Source organism: Arvicola amphibius, chromosome 13, assembly GCF_903992535.2.
Source record: "Arvicola amphibius chromosome 13, mArvAmp1.2, whole genome shotgun sequence".
NCBI lineage: Eukaryota > Metazoa > Chordata > Mammalia > Rodentia > Cricetidae > Arvicola > Arvicola amphibius.
Window position 1 is genome coordinate 66,999,773 of NC_052059.1, and position 17,907 is coordinate 67,017,679.

The 17,907-nt window shown below is 43.0% G+C and overlaps 1 protein-coding gene across 2 annotated transcripts in view; it reads left to right on the forward strand.

The window, feature by feature from the left end:
* The window catches only part of Fermt2 (FERM domain containing kindlin 2), a 76,777-nt gene extending 59,712 nt beyond the window's left edge, over window positions 1-17,065 (forward strand). For both annotated transcript variants that reach the window (XM_038309890.2, XM_038309891.2), the window contains 11 exons: window positions 9-234; window positions 502-604; window positions 2,523-2,630; window positions 7,603-7,737; window positions 8,432-8,481; window positions 9,451-9,575; window positions 11,508-11,614; window positions 11,739-11,960; window positions 14,674-14,798; window positions 15,044-15,185; window positions 16,794-17,065. In XM_038309890.2, the coding sequence (XP_038165818.1) occupies window positions 9-234; window positions 502-604; window positions 2,523-2,630; window positions 7,603-7,737; window positions 8,432-8,481; window positions 9,451-9,575; window positions 11,508-11,614; window positions 11,739-11,960; window positions 14,674-14,798; window positions 15,044-15,185; window positions 16,794-16,967 (1,517 nt within the window). In that variant the 3' untranslated portion in view covers window positions 16,968-17,065. The remainder of the gene's footprint in view (window positions 1-8; window positions 235-501; window positions 605-2,522; window positions 2,631-7,602; window positions 7,738-8,431; window positions 8,482-9,450; window positions 9,576-11,507; window positions 11,615-11,738; window positions 11,961-14,673; window positions 14,799-15,043; window positions 15,186-16,793) is intronic.
* The last annotated feature ends 842 nt before the right edge of the window (window positions 17,066-17,907 follow it).

A 17,907-nucleotide genomic window follows, 5' to 3' on the forward strand; every position in this document is an offset into this window, starting at 1 on the left:
CTTACTAGGAGGCATATACTCCAGCCCCGGACTTTACAGCAAAACAATGACGCCCACTTACGATGCTCATGATGGAAGCCCCTTGTCACCAACTTCTGCCTGGTTTGGTGACAGTGCTCTGTCAGAAGGCAATCCCGGGATACTTGCTGTCAGTCAGCCGGTAACATCACCAGAAATACTGGCAAAGATGTTCAAGCCTCAAGCTCTTCTTGATAAAGCAAAAACGAACCAAGGGTAAGTTTTTGGTTTTTTGAGACAGGGTATCTCTATGTAGCCCTGGCTGTCCTGGAACTCAATCTGTAGACCAGGCTGACCCAAAATTCACAGAGATCTACCTGTCTCTGCCTCCCCAGTGCTGGGATTTTAAAAAGCATTCATCACTAGGCCTACCCAAGGGTAAGTTTTAGGGGGCCAGGCACAAGGAAAGACTGTACCTGGTAGGGGTGGGGTGTTTTGGTTAATTGTGTTTGCTTTGCTCAGCGCTCTTCTCCATTTGTTCAGGTGGCTTGATTCCTCGAGATCGCTAATGGAGCAGGATGTGAAGGAAAATGAGGCCTTGCTACTCCGATTCAAGTATTACAGCTTTTTTGATTTGAATCCAAAGGTACCAAGGATCACAAGGAGTCTTTTCTGCCTGTTTCCATTCTCATTTGAATGTTAAGACACTGTAGCAAGTCTTGAATAATATTCAAAACCCAGACCTTTAAGCAAAAGTGTGTGTATTCTGAATAAATCTGGTATTTTCTTAGGGTTGCTGTATACAAGTTATACACAGAATTATGTGAGCACATAATGAAAGATAAGACACTACATCAGTGGTTCTCAACCTGTGGGCCTGACCCCTTTGGGGTTTGTACAACCCTTTCAGAGGGGTGGCCTGCAACCATTGGAAAACCAATATTTACATTACAATTCATAACAGCAGCAAAATTACAGTTATGCAGGCCTACAGGTTGAGAAACACTGATCTAGTGTCTTGTCTTTCATTATGTGCTCACACAATTCTGTGTATAACATGTATACAGCAACCTGTGTGTACAGAACTATCAAAGTTTTATTTTTTGGCCACATCATATCTACTTTTAGTTGTAGGTTGGGGAGTGAGTGGAATGTTTGGTTAGCGTTTTAAGAGAGTGTTTCTTTTCGCTAATATAATTAAATGGACAGTCTAATGATATGGATACACATACTTTCCAAAAGTTTCTCTGTCTTCCTGTTTTGGACATTTAAAATAGCTCCTCCTCCCAAGGGTCTACCCTTCTCGTGTTTCTCTGTGAGTGAGATATTTCCCAAAGTAATTAATTTGTACTCACTGAGTTCTATTGTGGCAAGTCAGAATAATAATGTTAAAATCAATCTATATTTGTACCTTGTTTTAATTCTTTCCAACTAGATTTCTCTCCCCCCCCCCCTTCCTTTCTTTATCTGGTGTTTTGTTTGCTTTTTGAGACAGAATCCAGCCATTCTGCATAGGCTGTGGAACTTAGTATGAAACTATAGACTCTGGGTGTGGATTACAAGCATAGATCAGTACCCAGTTTTGTGGGGTTTGTTCTGTTTTTGAGATGGTGCCTTGCTGTGCAGCCTGGGCTGGCGTAGAAACCAAGGATCCTCCTGCTTTAGCTTTCCCAGTGCCAGCGTAGCAGTCGTGAGCCACCACGCCCTCCTTCAAACTAGAACACATGGTCGTTACGTGAACCTTCTTTTTTCCCTTCAGTGCTAGGGGTCAAATCCTCGCTCTTGCTAGGCAATCCCTTCTGCCTACTGAACTAAATCCCTGAGTAATTTTCTTGTCATAGTTTGTCATTTTAAATAGAAAATTAGATGTATCTATAGTCATATCTAACATAATAGATCTCTTCCTTTTTTAGAATTAACCATTTTGATAATAAAAAATTGAAAAAAATTACTTTTTGTCATGCTTTAAACATGAGTATTTATGGTGTTAAAGCCGTAGTGCAAGCTTTTAATGGCAACACCCAGGAGGCAGAGGCAAGAGGATCTCTGAATTCAAGACTAGTTAGTCTAGACAGCAAGCTAAGGCCAACCAAGGCTACATAGTGAGACCCTTGTCTCAAAATGTGGAGAAGGGGTGCTAGAAAGATAGATTACTGGTTAAGAGCACTTGCAGGGGACCTGGCAAGTCCTACATGGTAGGACTTACATGGTAGCTTACAACCATGCATTAACTCCAGTTCCAGGAGACCCAGCAGGCACCAGGCACGCATATAGTGTATACATGTACACAAGAACAAAACACTCATAAAATAATTTTATTAAAAAGGAGACTATTTTAAAATTTAGGTGTATTTGAGTGCAAGAGCCCACAGAGGCCAGACATATCAGAACCCCTGGGATCTAGAATTCAGGCAATTATGAGCCATCTTACATGGGTGCTAGGAATAGTATGCACTCCTAACTGCTGAGCCATCTCTCAAGCCTCAAAAGTGAATATTTAACACTGAAAACTTTCTGGTATTGAATATTGTGTGTTAAAACCCGTGTTTCCCCTCGTTCTGCAGTACGATGCTATCAGAATCAATCAACTTTATGAGCAGGCCAAGTGGGCTCTTCTCCTGGAAGAGATTGAGTGCACCGAGGAGGAGATGATGATGTTTGCAGCCTTGCAGGTAATGTAACATAGTGACTGGTTCTTAACTGGGAAGAAGAGAGCGCTGTAGTAACCATACAAGCATTTGATATTGTTGTTTTTGCTGTGTAGGGAGTGGCACACAAAGCTGGCAAGCTGGCCCAGCAAGCAGATGTGTGCTACCAAGCATGGTAACCCAAGTTTGGTATTCAGGATCTACTTGGTGGAAGGAGAGAACCAACTCCCAAAATCATCTGAGGCTGGGCATATTGGCACACGCCCTTAATCCCAGCCCTGGGGAGGCAGAGGCAGGTGGATTTCTGTGAGGCTAGGGCAGCTAGGGCTACGTAGTGAGACTCCTTTGTTTTAATGTGGTCTTCTCACTTCCATGTGCACATGTGCCTGGACATGCAAACACACTAATGAAAATTTGTAAACATCGTAAGTGGACATTTACAAAAGTGAAACAAGCATGATTATTATTTTTTTCTTATTTTGTTTTTTCTAGACAGGGTTTCTCTGTGTAGCCTTGGCTGTCCTGGAACTCACTGTGTAGCCCAGGCTGGCCTCGAACTCAGAGATCCACCTGTTTTGCCACCCTAGTTCTGAAATTAAATGTGTGTGCCGCCAAGGCCCAGCTAATGATTATTTTTGTTTCATTTTGTTTTAAAATATTTAAGAATCAGCCTGGCGGTGGTGGTGCACACCTTTAATCCCAGCACTCGGGAGTCAGAAGCAGGCTGATCTCTGTGAGTTCGAGGCCAACCTGGTCTACCAGAGCTAGTTCCAGGACAGGCTCCAAGGCTACATAGAAACCCTGTCTCGAAAAACTAACTAAATAAATAAATGGATGGATGGATGGATGGATGGATGGATGGATGGATGGATGGATGGATGGATAGATAGATAAATAAATAAATAAATAAAATATTTAAGAGTCAGTTGGGTGGTGGTGGCACACGCCTTCAATCCCAGCACTTAAGAGGCAAAGGCAGGTGGATCTCAGTGAGTTTGAGGCCAGCCTGGTCTACCAAGTGAGTTCCAGGACAGCCAGGACTATTATACAGAGAAACCCTGTCTCAAAAAATAAACAAACATACAAAAAAGAAACAAGGCTGGAGAGATGGCTCAGAGATTAAGGTGTTCTGACTGCTCTTCCAGAGGTCCCGAGTTTAATTTCCAGCAACAACATAGTGGCTCACAACCATCTAGAATGAGATCTGGTGCCTTCTTCTGGTGTTCAGGCATACATACAGGCAGAATATTATATATATAATAAATGAATAAATCTTAATATACATATATATATTTAAGAATTGCCAGGCAAAGGTGGCACACGCCTTTAATCCCAGTACTCAGGAGGCAGAGGCAGGCAGATCTCTGTGAGTTCGAGACCAGCCTGGTCTACAGAGCTATATAGTGAAATGCTGTCTTGAAGAAAACAAAAGAAAAAGAAAAAGAAATAAAAGAAGAAAAAGGAATCAGTGGTACTTTTGATCTTGTGGGGAAAAAATGTCATTTCCCTTCTAGCCTATAGTAACCTGAAGTTAAGTCAGTTTTCTCTTGGAAATAAAATACTAATACTATTAAGTTGATGATAAGGTACATTGCACAGTGGCAGGAGAGTAGGATAAATGTGTTTTACAATATTATTAAGTAGAAAGCTAATGTTTCTTTAAGCCAGTATTTCTCCAAATGTGAGCCTTGGATAACACATGTTTCAGAATTAAATTACCCCACTCCCATTACTGATCCACCCTCCAGTATGGCTGTAGACAAACCAGCGTTCTTAGAAGCACTGAGGTCCATTGTCAGCAGCTTGATTCTCTTTCAGATTTCAGTATGTCTGTATGAGTAGGGCTTTGGCAAGTATTGTTGGGTTGTGATGGGACTCTAGTCTTCCCTAAGGTCCCAGCGCAATTAATAGTCTTTAAATAGAAGTGGGAGACACAAGGCTGGTCCTCAGTGAAAAATCTCTAACTGTAAGGATTCACTTTTCTCAGAACACAAAAATGCTGCCAACCTTCCAAATGCACCAAAGCACCAGAAAGTTTAGCTACAACCCAGGGTCACCGTTGGAAGGTAGAGGACACAGGGCACACATCCTTGCTGGCGGGTTGGTGAATTCATCAGCTATTCCAGAGAGTTGACTAAGCAGCTGGTTTAGAATCTTAACAGTTAGAGAAGTAGAAAAAAGACAAGATCTCCTGAGTAAATTGGGAGCGTGGGGACCTTGGAAGAGGGTTGAAGTGGGGAGGGAAGCAGAGAAAAATGTAGAACTTAATAAAAATCAATTTAAAAAAACTTTAAGTTAGCTGGACGATGGTGGCAGACACCTTTAATCCCAGCACTCGGGAGGTGAGGCAGGCAGATCTCTGTGAGTTCAAGGCCAGCCTGTTCCACAAGAACTAGTTCCAGGACAAGCCCCAAAACTACAGAGAAACCCTGTCTTTAAAAAAAAAAAATCTTACATTTCTCAGGTCCTTCCAGCTGTCTGGAGAAATTCCTGAATTAAATCTGGCACAGTTCACTGGGAAGCTCTTACCTGAGTGACTCTTTAAATATATCTTTCACATTTTGAATACAGACTCATTGTTTTCTGGTGGAAAATTTTGCCAAAAGCAAGAATAAGATGTGTAAAATACATCTGTGAAAAACCATAGGTTTAAATTTTATAACAGTATTCTTTATCATTTTGTTGTTGTTTAGGTATTGTGTTAGGAATTGAGCCCATAGTCTTGCACATGCTAAGCAAGCTTTGTACCACTGGGCTATATCCCAGCAAAACTTAGATTCTATTCACAGTAATTGAAGGGCCTCAAAGCATAGCTCTCTTGGACCATTTTAGTGGATAGATGAATGATGGATAGGTGGGTGGGTGGATGGATTGATGGGTGGGTGGGTGGGTGGGTGGGTGGGTGGATGGATTGATGGGTGGGTGGGTGGGTGGGTAGATGGATGATGGATGGGTAGGTGGGTGGATGGATGGATGATGGATAGGTGGGTTGGTGGATGGATGGATGATGGACTCTTGTCCTTCCCAGTGTTACCACACTGAATAGAACTCATTTTTCTGCTCCTCACCATTGAGAACAAAGTATGGTGGAGCCTACAACCCACACATTGAACTGCTCTGTCTTTGGGGCACCTAGATCTCTGTAAATTAGGCTTATTATAGCAAGAAGAAATAAAATAATTTAGTATAAACTGGATTAAAAAAAAGCTGCAAAATTATTAAGATGATAACAGGACCTCTTGTATCAGGATCAGCCAAAGTGCTTTTTAAAATGTGGATTTCAGGCTGAGCCACACAGTTGCTGAGTCAGGATCTCTGTGGTGGGATAGTGGGAGGAAAGGGGGTCTACATTTTAACCAGCTCTTTACATAATCCTTTTTGCTTTCTTTATTTGTTTGTTTATTTATTTTATTAACATTTTTTTGTTTATTTTACATGCCAACCACAGTTTCCCTCCCTCCTCTCTTCCCATTCTCCCCCACTCCCCGATTCTCATCTACCACCTCCCCATCCACTCCTCTGTCTCCATTCCCAAAGGGACAGGCTTCCTGTGGGCGTGAGGAAAGCCTGGCGCCACAGGCCTGACTTGTTCTCATTGGTTATTACAAGTCCATGTGCCTGACAGTCTCTGCTTCCCTTGTTCTCATTGGTTATCACAGTTCTGTCCCCACAAAGATCTGCTTGCCCAATTTGAAGGTATAACTATTTGCTACTGAGTCTTAGAATACAGGACTGGTAGTTGGCCTTGGGTCCATGAATTGAGGTGTTCCCACACATAGTCAAGTAAATGGATACTTTAGAAGTTCAGAGCCGCTTATGCCTTGAGTAGCAGCTTATGAGAATTACACCAGATGCTGTTGATCTCTCATAAAATCTCTCAGACTTGATAGCAAAACTTAATAGATTTTTAATATTCTGAGTCACCAAGTGTATTTTAAAATAGCTATTTCTTAAATAAATCTTTATGTATAGTGTTCTACCTGCATGTATGCTTGGACGCCAGAAAAGGACACCAGATCTTATTACAGATGGCTGTGAGTCACTACATGGTTGCTGGGGATTGAACTCAGTACCTGAAAGAGCAGCCAGTGCTCTTAACCTCTGAGCCATCTCTTCAGCCCTAAAAACAGCTATTTTATATTTTAGAAGATTCTATGCCTAAGACTGTTTCCTAGCTAGATAGAAGTCTGATTGCACTTACACATTCTCTGTTCACACATATGAACGGTTTCTTATTCTTCGATGGCTGAGACTATGGAGTATTGAAGACAGAACTGGGGAAAGTGGAGCTAGTGGAGTTAGGATGGTGATGCTTTGCTCTGAGTGATTAGGACTGTAGGCCAATGAGGGCTCATTTTCTCAGTGATGTGAGACAAGCTAGTGAGTTCGTCTCTACAGGAGACTTCATGCGTGACTTGAGGCTTCCTGGGATGTGCATCTATCTGTTCAAGGCACAGGACAGAATGCACTGAAAGCCAGCCACCCCGCAACAAAACAACCAAAACTCAGCTCTGTAAATGCCTCCCGTCATACCCAGGGAGGCAGAAACTGGATCCGTTTGTATGTACACAGAGACTGCACTCATTTTGGATAAGTTTTTCTGATCAGGTCTGTCACACTGCTCCCTGGTGCCATGGCCCTTGCTTTTTACCCTTCAGGTTTCAGGACATTTTAAGTGTTGAGGTGTTTTATCTGCAGTTTTGTCTGTGCACATGTTTGTGCAGTATCTGTGGAGACCAGAAGAGGGCGCTGGATTCACTGGACCTGCAGTTGTAGAAGGTTGTGAGCTGCCATGTGGCTGCTAGAAATCAAACCCGGATTCACTGTAAGCAGCTAGTGCTTTTAGCTACTGAGCCATCAGCTCTCCAGCATCCTCCCCTGATGCTTTGTCTTTGCAAATCAGATAAAAAAGCATCCAGTATAGAGCCAGGTAGTAATTCCATCTTAAAGTTCTGCAGCTGAACAATCTTTTCAACAACATGCTGTGTGGTTTCAGTATCATATCAATAAGCTGTCGATCATGACGTCAGAGAACCATCTGAACAACAGTGACAAAGACGTGGACGAAGTGGACGCTGCCCTTTCCGACCTGGAGATCACTTTGGAAGGCGGGAAGACAGCAACCGTTCTGGTGAGCGGCTCTTCAGCTAATGTCTGACTTAGTTGAGGCTCACCTTTTTGTGGGTTTTCCATGGCCAGCTATGGCATCTGGAAGGTGGAGAAAAGTGTTCAGTTCTTTCCAGAAGTTTGTCATAGATTTTCAGAGAAGTTTTTTGTGGTGGAAGGATCAACGCCAGGGCCTTACTCTCCACCCCAGAAAACCTTTACTGAGGAAATAGTGTCACTGACCTCTAGGGCGTCCCATTCTGAAGCCCTCTCTAAGTACTTGTTTTGGAAGCATCATCAAGCCGTGGTAAGTCAGCTTACTTGATACACAACAGAAGGAAGAGAAATGAGCCTCATGATAACCTAAATATTGCTTCTTTTTTTTCAGTTTTTTTTAAAACTGAGGAAGGAGTTATTGATGAAGAAACATTTTTCTTGGTGCCATTATGATTTATAATCTTTTCATATATTGCTGTAAACCATTTCAGCTATATTTAGAAGTAACAATACATTCTTGGAAGTTGTACAAATGTCATGTTCAAATTTTTATTAGCTTTGTGTAATATTTGAAAATGCCTTTGTAATAAGACCATCTAATATGATCATATCATTTATATCTTTAACAACTGTATTTTTAATATTAAATAAGCAGTTTTAAAATCAGATACCAAACTAAATTTAAAAGATTAAGAAAAATACTATTTTAATCCTTTACCTAGGGTGACATTACTTCAATTCCAGAACTTGCTGACTATATTAAAGTTTTCAAGTAAGTACAAAAGTGGGATGGATTTTAAATATCAAGAAGAACTATCAGTTTTATGATCAGGTTCTCATTTAAATTTACAGTAATTCGATTGTCAATTATTTATAAAATAAATCTGTAAGATTTACCAATTAGATATACACTTAAAATCATGTTCACTAAACTAAAACCACAAAAATCATTGCTTTATTTGATCTTAAAGTCATCAGGGCTGATTGTATCATAGTTGGTAGTAGTGGCTGACATCAGTGGTCTGCATTAAAAGTGGCACATGGTGTCCTGGGAATGCCAGTGTTACGTCCTTGCTCAGAGCTCCAGACTCCATTGCCTTATGTTCATGTGCCGCTGGACCCTCTCTTGTAAGGTCCCAGTGAGTTTGTCTAGACTTTGAAGCAATCCATTTGTAATCTTCAAAGCTGAGAGCTGAGCAGTAGGTAGGTGGGAGACAGCTGTGGTGCCGATTCTCCACTTGCCTGCTGTGCTCTGGGAAACTTGCGGGATAAGCACTTCACGAGGGAGGCTGGAAATGCTGTAGCTCACAGAATAGAGCGCTTCTGAGAAAAGGACAATTTCAAAACTTCTCTATGTCCCCATTTCCCTTTTCCACACTTTCACTGTGCCGCATTCTGTGTTCAGCTCTGGAGTGGCATGTCCGTGTCATGGGTCATGTTGAGTATACATGTGCAGAGATTTCCACAGCCATGATGCTGTGGGCACCACTGCATCTGCAGGGTTTTCCAGATGGACAGCTTAAAGGTGACGTGCGGGCTGGGGCTCTCTACCCTTGGTGTTTGCTATCTTCTGGAGTAGACTGAGAAGGGGGCCACACCAGGCCAAGCTGGCCAAAGGCAGATGATGTCAGCCCTGTAAAACTGGCTTTGTGTTTTTCAGCACTGTGAAATTTAACTGCTAGAACAGCCCTGATAAAGTCACGTCAAAGTGGTTATTGTCTCAATTCTGTTTGCTATCTAGGCCAAAAAAGTTGACTTTAAAAGGGTACAAGCAGTACTGGTGCACATTCAAAGACACATCCATCTCCTGCTATAAGAGCCGAGAAGAGTCCAGTGGTACACCTGCTCATCAGATGAACCTCAGAGGTAAGGGGGCCTCGTGTGACCTGTGGAATTGCATATACCTTTGGAGGCTTTGCCGTGTTCTTGGTTCTCCAGTTTGTGTGTTCAGTTGCATGTGGGTATTTGTTCTGATCTCTGGGTGGACCCGAGTTGAAGTACACGACATTTAGCTCTCTCATCAGGTAAATTTGTGATGTCTCCTGATCTTTAAGGTCAGAAAACATGAGGACCACTGATGTTGTTCGGGTCCCTCATCTGCAGTCCTTGTCTCACCCTCTGCCCTTCATCCTGGTCACAGGCGGAGCCTTGGCCTGTTTTCCTCTTCCATCCCTGTTCTTCTATCTTCACTGTTTTCCCCCAGCTCCTGAGACAAGTCCAGGATGTTCCTGCTAGGCTCCTAACAGCCAGCATGAGTTTCCTTTTGCCTTGTCAGATTGAAAGCTGTGAGCAGTGAAAGCTGGAACTTGAGGCATATGGGCCTCCTCATTGAGTGCCTGCAGCCTGGGCCATGCTTCAGCGAGGGCTCAGCTGTTAGCTCTGCTTTTTTATTTAATATTTTTTAAAAGTATCTCATTTTTAAGTGTGTGTTGTATGTGCAGGTGCCTGAGTAGTCTAGAAGAGGGCATCAGATCCCCTGGAGCTGTAATGAGAGGCAGTTGTAAGTTGGGAACTGAACTCCTGTCCTTATGCATCTGGAACTACTCAGCCACACCTCCTCCAGCCCTAGCTAGCACTCTTACTCATTCAGGCTTATGACTAGAGCAAGAACCTCATGCACCGTGTTGGGGGCCTCTGGTGGAAGAAGACTTACCTCTCCATCTGGGGACCAGGAGTGACATTCAGTGGTAGAGTGTGTATCAAATGTGTTTTAGACCCTGGGTTCAGTTCCTAGCACCCTTTGTAAATCACTGCCAGTGTGGGCAGTGACAGTTTAGGAAGGTTCCGAGGGAAGGAGGTGGTGAGAGGTGCTGATTTTTATTCTTCTGTGAGGTGGTGAATGTCATGGTGTTAATGGGGTCTGGCTTAAGATGCAAAAGGGATCCTAGTAGAGTTCACTTGTACGCACTGGGAATGTGGAAGAGGCCTGGATCCCATCTGAGTCTGCGGGAGGCCCGCCAAACAAATCCAGCCTGCACTGGCCGGAAGCGTCTTCCCAGCAGAAACTCCCTGCTGGTGCATTTGGACAGAAAAGGGGATAGAGAGGTTGGGATAAAACAGGATTTAGGGAGAAAATGTTAAAATGTGCCAGATATTGATGTCATGGCTGCATGAGTGGTAAATGATTAATTAATAGTAGAAAAGACTCCCTAATTCAGTTCAGTTTTTTATTTTTGTTTTTTTGGGGTTTTTTTGTTTGTTTGTTTTGTTTTGAGACAGGGTTTCTCTGTGTAACAGCCCTAGCTGTCCTGGAACTAGCTCTTGTAGACCAAGCTAGTCTTGAACTCACAGAGTTCCACCTGCCTCTGCCTCCCGAGTGCTGGGATTAAAGTGTGCACCACCTCCTGGCCAGTTTTTTTTTTTTTTCTGTTTTTTAAAGACTGTTTGCAGAATCACCTTGAGAGACCAGTGAGATTTGTGTGTCTTCACACACCTGTTTTAATTTCACCACAGCTTCCCACGTGTTTGAAAAGTTCTACAGAAGGATTTACAAGACAGCTGTTTGTATGTGGTAATGTTCCTGGAAAGAAGAGAGATCTCTTTACCTACAGTACCCTTTCCTTTAATATTTAAACATTTACGTGGAGGCCAAGATGACCATTTGGATTCTTAGAGTTGATAAATGTATGTGTTTGAGTCCTTGGCTCCAGTGTGAGTGCCAAAGTGGCATCCGTCGTATTGAGGTGTTCTTAAAGTGTTGTGGCAGAATTCACCGTGTTAAGATCTCACAAAATGAGGCTATTTTTATTGGCTCAGGATTTCCTTTATACACTTTTATAATTTAATTTATTATTACAGGATGTGAAGTTACCCCAGATGTAAACATTTCGGGCCAAAAATTTAACATAAAACTCCTAATTCCGGTTGCAGAGGGCATGAATGAAATTTGGCTTCGTTGTGATAATGTAAGTTTTCCAATTAAAGTCACTTTTCTCTGGCTCTCATGTGAGTTGGATGGCCAGCTGTGCCTACATTTTACACCTAGGTTCCGAGCACTGTGTGGCTTCATCCCCCTCTTTCTTTCCACAGGAGAAGCAGTACGCACACTGGATGGCAGCCTGCAGATTAGCTTCCAAAGGCAAGACCATGGCGGACAGTTCCTATAATTTAGAGGTTCAGAACATCCTCTCCTTCCTGAAGATGCAGCATCTTAACCCAGATCCTCAGCTAATTCCAGAGCAGATCACAACTGACATCAATCCCGAGTGCCTGGTATCCCCTCGCTACCTAAAAAAGTACAAGAACAAACAGGTATTTCATTCTACTTAATTAGCTAGTTTTATAATAGTGTCCTCATGCTTTAAATGCTGTTTCTCCTCTTAAGTGAAAGTTACTAGCTTTCGTAGCGTATAAAACAGGAAATGGAGGAGGTGAGGGTCTGTTTAAAATGTTGTTAATCTTCTATAACGTTAATAGGATAGATACTGGGAAGCAGCATCAGCAGCCTGTTTATTCTACGCAATCCAAGGAGAGCACTCTCAAAGGACCCTCAAGACCTGAAATGCTCTTAAAGGCCGGATTCTTTGGTCCCTGCCAAGATAAGACCAAAAAAGCACACTCAGCACTTCCCCCAAAGTATCTTTAATACTTGTGTTTGCCGAGATAGATTAACCAACACCGAGAAAATAAATTGGGGGGGGGGGGGGTCGTGAAGGAGAGTGTTTTGAGACAGGGTTTCTTTGTGTAGCAGAGATCTGCCTGCCTCTGCCTCCCGACTTCTGGGGTTAAAGGTGTGAGAAATATAATGTTATATCTCCATCACTGTCTTAACCCTAATAGAACACTCTCTTGTCCACTTTCTTTGGAATTCCTGTCCTGGAGAGTAATACCATAAAAGGCTTGCTGTCCAGGAGAATGGCATGTTGGTGAATTACTCGAGGTCCTTTGCAGGGAGGGGAATTTGACTTGAGAGCCCCCAGGATTCTCTACACTGAACAGCAGGCCTTAAAAGGAAAGGCTTCAGCGTGGATGGGGGAGAGAGAAGACCTCTAAAATAAATAAATCATTTTTATCAAGTTTTGTTTTTGTCTTTAAGGGATCATTTTAAAACATTAAAGTTCAAATTAAATAGAACATTACCTTCCTTAAATTTAAACGTTACTTTATTAAATGAATCTGAAACAGTTTTGCTTTCCACAGAACCGGTCAGAACTTTAATCAGTAATGGTCTGTGTGTCCAGTTAAGGCTGTGGGAGTGGGTGGTGAGGGGTTGCGGAAGTGCCGCCTAGGGGAGTCCCATAGAAAGGGAGGAGGTGCTGGCTTTCCCTTACTCACCAGAGAGCTGTGTGCAAAGAGACTAGTTTCTACAGATGAACTTATTTACCTTCAAATGATTTCAAACCTTAGTGGTTCTGTTATTTCAGTGTCTGTTGTCCACAGATGATAGTTCTCTGCTTTTGTGTTGTGGACAGGAATGTGACCTAAAGTCCTCTGTTCTGTCAGTGTCAATAAGGCGGTGTGTGGCTTATGGTTAAGGACCTTTCCGGGACTTTGAGCTGAGTAAAATACACAGACCTTTCCAACCCCTCCTTCTCTAAGTAGGCCCAGATCTTGTCCCCTCAAGTTCAGGCCTTTGCATGGCTGCCCTGACCCCTACCAGTGCTCACAGGCACGAGATCAAATGATTGGCTGCAGGGGATCCTGCCAAGGCACATATCAGCATAGCCTCTGATACTTAATCTGCATTTCCCCCCAAATTATGCATATTTTAGCTGAGCTTTTCCAGGGTTATTTTGAGTGAGTATGAGTTTTTAGCTGTAAATAAAGAATTGTCCTGCCATACCAAACTGAAAACAATACATGTGTGGCCACAGCTCCCAGGGCCCTGTTTGGCAAACTTGTGTTTCTCCTTCCAGGAAAAAGGATGCAAAAAGCAGATGGTAATTGAGGGCCTGCTGCCTTTTTGTGCAAATAAAGGAACAGTGTGGTGCTGCGCTCATGTGCAGCCTTAGCATCTTTCTGCGAACCTGTGCATGCCTCATGTCCTCCGCCTAGAGCTGAGGAAGCTGTCGTGGCTTTGGATTATTCATTTTTATTTTGCCACTAAAATAATTAGCTTTGCCCTCACCATAAGAACAGCACATGAGGGGAGAAAGGGCTTTGCCCTTTCTTCTGTGAGTTTCCACCTTTAACTGAGTGACTATCTGCAGTGTGCACTTCTGTGTTCTGAATGCACAGTAATCGCTGCTTCCTGGTTTCCATTCTCATTCCTGCCTTGACTGTGTTTCACCTGAGTGTCTTTTTCTGCATGGTTTTCTGCTAGAATTTTGGATTGCAGGTTCCACGGCCTTTGCTTTGCTTCATTGCTGTTTTCCTGATCACCTCTTCTTTTCTTTTTTTCCTTTTTTCTTTCTGCTCCCTTTTTCTTTCTTCGCATTGCCATCTACAGCCAGGCTATATAAGAGATTTGGTAAGTTGGTAATACGGAGATATTTACAAAGAGAGAGAAATTAAACATGGTAAAGCCGTACTCATAGCCACCCTACCCTGACCCCTTATTCCGCCAAGGGGGAATTCATCCTAAAGTGAGTGTAGGTAAACTATTTATTCTGTTTGATTGCCGTAGAACATGGATGGTACCCACTATTTCTTCATGTTCAGGTCTCCTGACTGGAGCCCTGGTGCATTTTGTTGCTAAATGCCAACCATCATCTGAATATAAATCTGAACACGCTCTCTTGTCATCGCTCGCCAGCGTCTGCTCAGTCCTGGCAGGAACCTCTCAGTCCTGACAGGAACCTCTCAGTCCTGGCAGGCACACACTAGAATCCTAAATGCTTCTTGTGTGACACATAAAACCTGAAATTAACAATATTACTTTATTGAAATCCCGAAAAAAAAAAAACTTTAGATAATTTTTAATTCTAATTCAACATGATTTTATGAGGCACATAATTAAATGTTTTATCTGGTTTCTATCACAAAAGATATAATATCTAATTATTTAATACTTAATCATGTTTAGATAACAGCAAGAATCTTGGAGGCCCACCAGAATGTAGCCCAGATGAGTCTGATTGAAGCCAAGATGAGATTCATTCAAGCTTGGCAGTCTCTGCCTGAGTTCGGCATCACACACTTCATCGCGAGGTCAGTGTGCTGCTGTGGTCTGCAGCTGTTGTTTGTCTACTTCGTGTAATTAGATCTTAAACACTGAAGGCAAAGCTACTTAGAGCTACATAGTAACCTCTTCTACAGCAAAATTTAAAACATGGTATTGTCTAGGCCTTCCCTTAACAGCTCACAGAATTGTGATTCTGTCCTTACCTGTAGTAGTTCAGCTGTTAAGGTTGGAGCCCCTCCCGTATTCTGAGGGGTTTTCTTTAATATTACAGATTTCAAGGTGGCAAGAGAGAAGAACTTATTGGAATTGCATATAACAGATTGATTCGGATGGATGCCAGCACGGGAGATGCCATCAAAACATGGCGGTTCAGCAACATGAAGCAGTGGAATGTCAACTGGGAGATCAAAATGGTGAGCTGGCAGCAGTGTGAGGATGGCTGAGGGGTGTGTAGTTCAGTGGGTCTGGATTTGTTCCACAGCACTTAAGAAAAACAAAGAGGGGGAGCCCTATAAATTCTGAACCCTGGGTTCTGTGAGGCCGTTTGACTGATATTTGATCCCCATTAACTGCTGGGCTGGTTTGGTTGGTCTGGCTGCTGGGTTCTGGTGCCCCCTTCACTTCTCATACTTGGTGGGGAAGACAGCCCTCTCTGCCCAGGGTGTAGTGTAGCTGGGCTCCTGTGCTAGATGGGTAGCCAAACTTCCAAGGCTACAGCCTCATCCAAATGGGGCCCTGCAGGGTAGTCTGCATTTGCTTACAAACGAATAGGATAGGGAGGTGGCTCAGCAGCAAAGAGCACTTTGCTGTTCTTCTGAAGGACCTGGGTTCAATTCCTAACACCCACATGGAGGTTCACAACCATCTACAACTCCAGACATGAAAGGAGGGAGGGAGGGAGGGAGGGAGGAAGGAAGGAAGGAAGGAAGGAAGGAAGGAAGGAAGGAAGGAAGGAAGGAAGGAAGGAAGGAGAGAGCCTAGGGTAGCTCAGGTACTGGGAAGAGAGAAAGAGAAAGCGCCAACCTAGGAATAGCTCGGGTACTGGGAGAGTGCTTGCCTAGCATCCAAAAAAAAGAAAAAATAATAATCTTTAGGATTAAAGTCTAGACCATGGTTGTTACTCATTTCTCACTTAAACTTAACTATTTCATAATGTTCTCTCTGTAATAGCTAAGCCCCTTCCCATAGCAGCAGTCAGAGTATGTTCTAGGCCTCTGGCCAGGCCTGGGTGTTTACATTCCTGCTCCTCTCACAGCCCCCTCACAGCTTCTAAAGCAGGCAGGTGGCCTGGACTTCACTCCCATCTGGAAGCCTCGGGTGTGGTCACTGTCCGAGTGCTCACTTAGTAGCCGGCTCAGCTTTGAAAGAGTTGCTTGCACTCTAGTGCCCACTGCCTGTAGCACTGTGTAGCCACGATAGGGCCCATTTTCTTTGTTACATGGACATCATATAAAACAGTCTTTACTGGGTGTGCTGGTGCTGGTGCTGGTGCTGCAAGCCTTTAATGCCAGCACTTGGGGGCAGTGACAGGAGGATCTCCGAGTTCAAGGCCAGCCTGCTCTAGGACGTGCAAGGCTACACAGAGAAGCCCTGTTTCAGGCGGAAAAAAACAAACAAACAAACAAAAAAAAGCAACAGTCTTACTGTTAGGCTGTTTGGCTTGGCAATTGGATCTGTTGTATCAGTTGCTATCAGGAAAACGCGTCTTTCTGAAATATTTGATCAGAATATCTAAAGGTTGAATTCTGAAGCAAATGTTAAATAAAACACAGGAAGTAGATTTTTCTCCCAGGACCTGAAGAGAGACATTCTTATTAATTGCATTACCAGAGACTGCTTGGGAACTTAATGGCTTAAATCCCTTGAGAACTTGCAAACTAAAGGAATGGGGGAAGGGATGATGCACTGTTTTATTGTTTGGACACACAGACATTGCTGTCCCTGGCTAATCCTCTGGGGACTGACAGTGCTTCCTTACAGAAGCTGCTGGGGATGCTGACGGTTCTTTGTCTCTGTCCCAGGTCACCGTGGAGTTTGCAGATGAGGTCCGGTTGTCCTTCATCTGTACTGAAGTAGACTGCAAGGTGGTCCATGAGTTCATTGGTGGTTACATATTTCTCTCAACTCGGGCCAAAGACCAGAATGAGAGCTTAGATGAGGAGATGTTCTACAAACTCACCAGTGGTTGGGTGTGAGTAGGAAACTGTGTGAAGAAACTGCACAGCCATGACAATATTTAACTTTAAAGCTATTGTTTCTTATATGCTGCTTAATAAAGTAAGCTTGAGATTTATCATTTTATCATGAAAATTCCTTGCCTTATCAGACCGGTTAATATGAACACTAACAAGCATGGTTATTAACCTGCTACCATGATGCAGTATGTGGACTGTGGAGTACAGAATGTTCCCTAGGGCCACACACTGAAATCTGAAGCAGTAGGTGAACCGGGAGCCAGCTGTCGCTGATTGACACTAGCCAAACAAGAAACAAGCCATCTACTCAAGTTACCCAGGGTGTGACCTATATGAAGTCTATTTATCATGTATAATGCATGTGTTTAATGTATGTCTAATTTGATGCCCTCTTTTCAAATACCCTACTTCTGGTAGCCGGTTAGCTCCTCTCCTAATATACAATCAGGTCTGCAGTAGATGCTTGGTGTTCAGTGACATCGTTGACCTTGAAGGAAGTGCTATTGATCTTCTCTCCTTGAAGAAGCATGTTGTACATTGTTCCGTGTTTACTTTGCACCAGACTGTATTACAACACTCTTAGTATTCACCAGCCTATTCACTGTCTGCTAAAATATGCGACCTTTTTGTTCCGATATGAAGAAAGTTCTATGAAGTATGCATTTTGTGTAACTAATGTACAAACACAAATTTTATAAAATTGTACAGTTTTTTTAAAAACTATTCACATCTAGGAAATGGCTTAAGTGTAGCATCCTCGCATTAATTAAATGCTCTTAAAGTATATAATGAATATGCAGTTTCAGTATCTGCTAAATTAAGAATGCCTTCATGATGGTCATGACTTGCCATGATGTCCTTAACTCTACCGCCTGCACTGGCTCTGTTCTGGTCGCTGCGCTGTTACGGTCTGCATTGGTGCTAGCTAGAAAACCCTAGC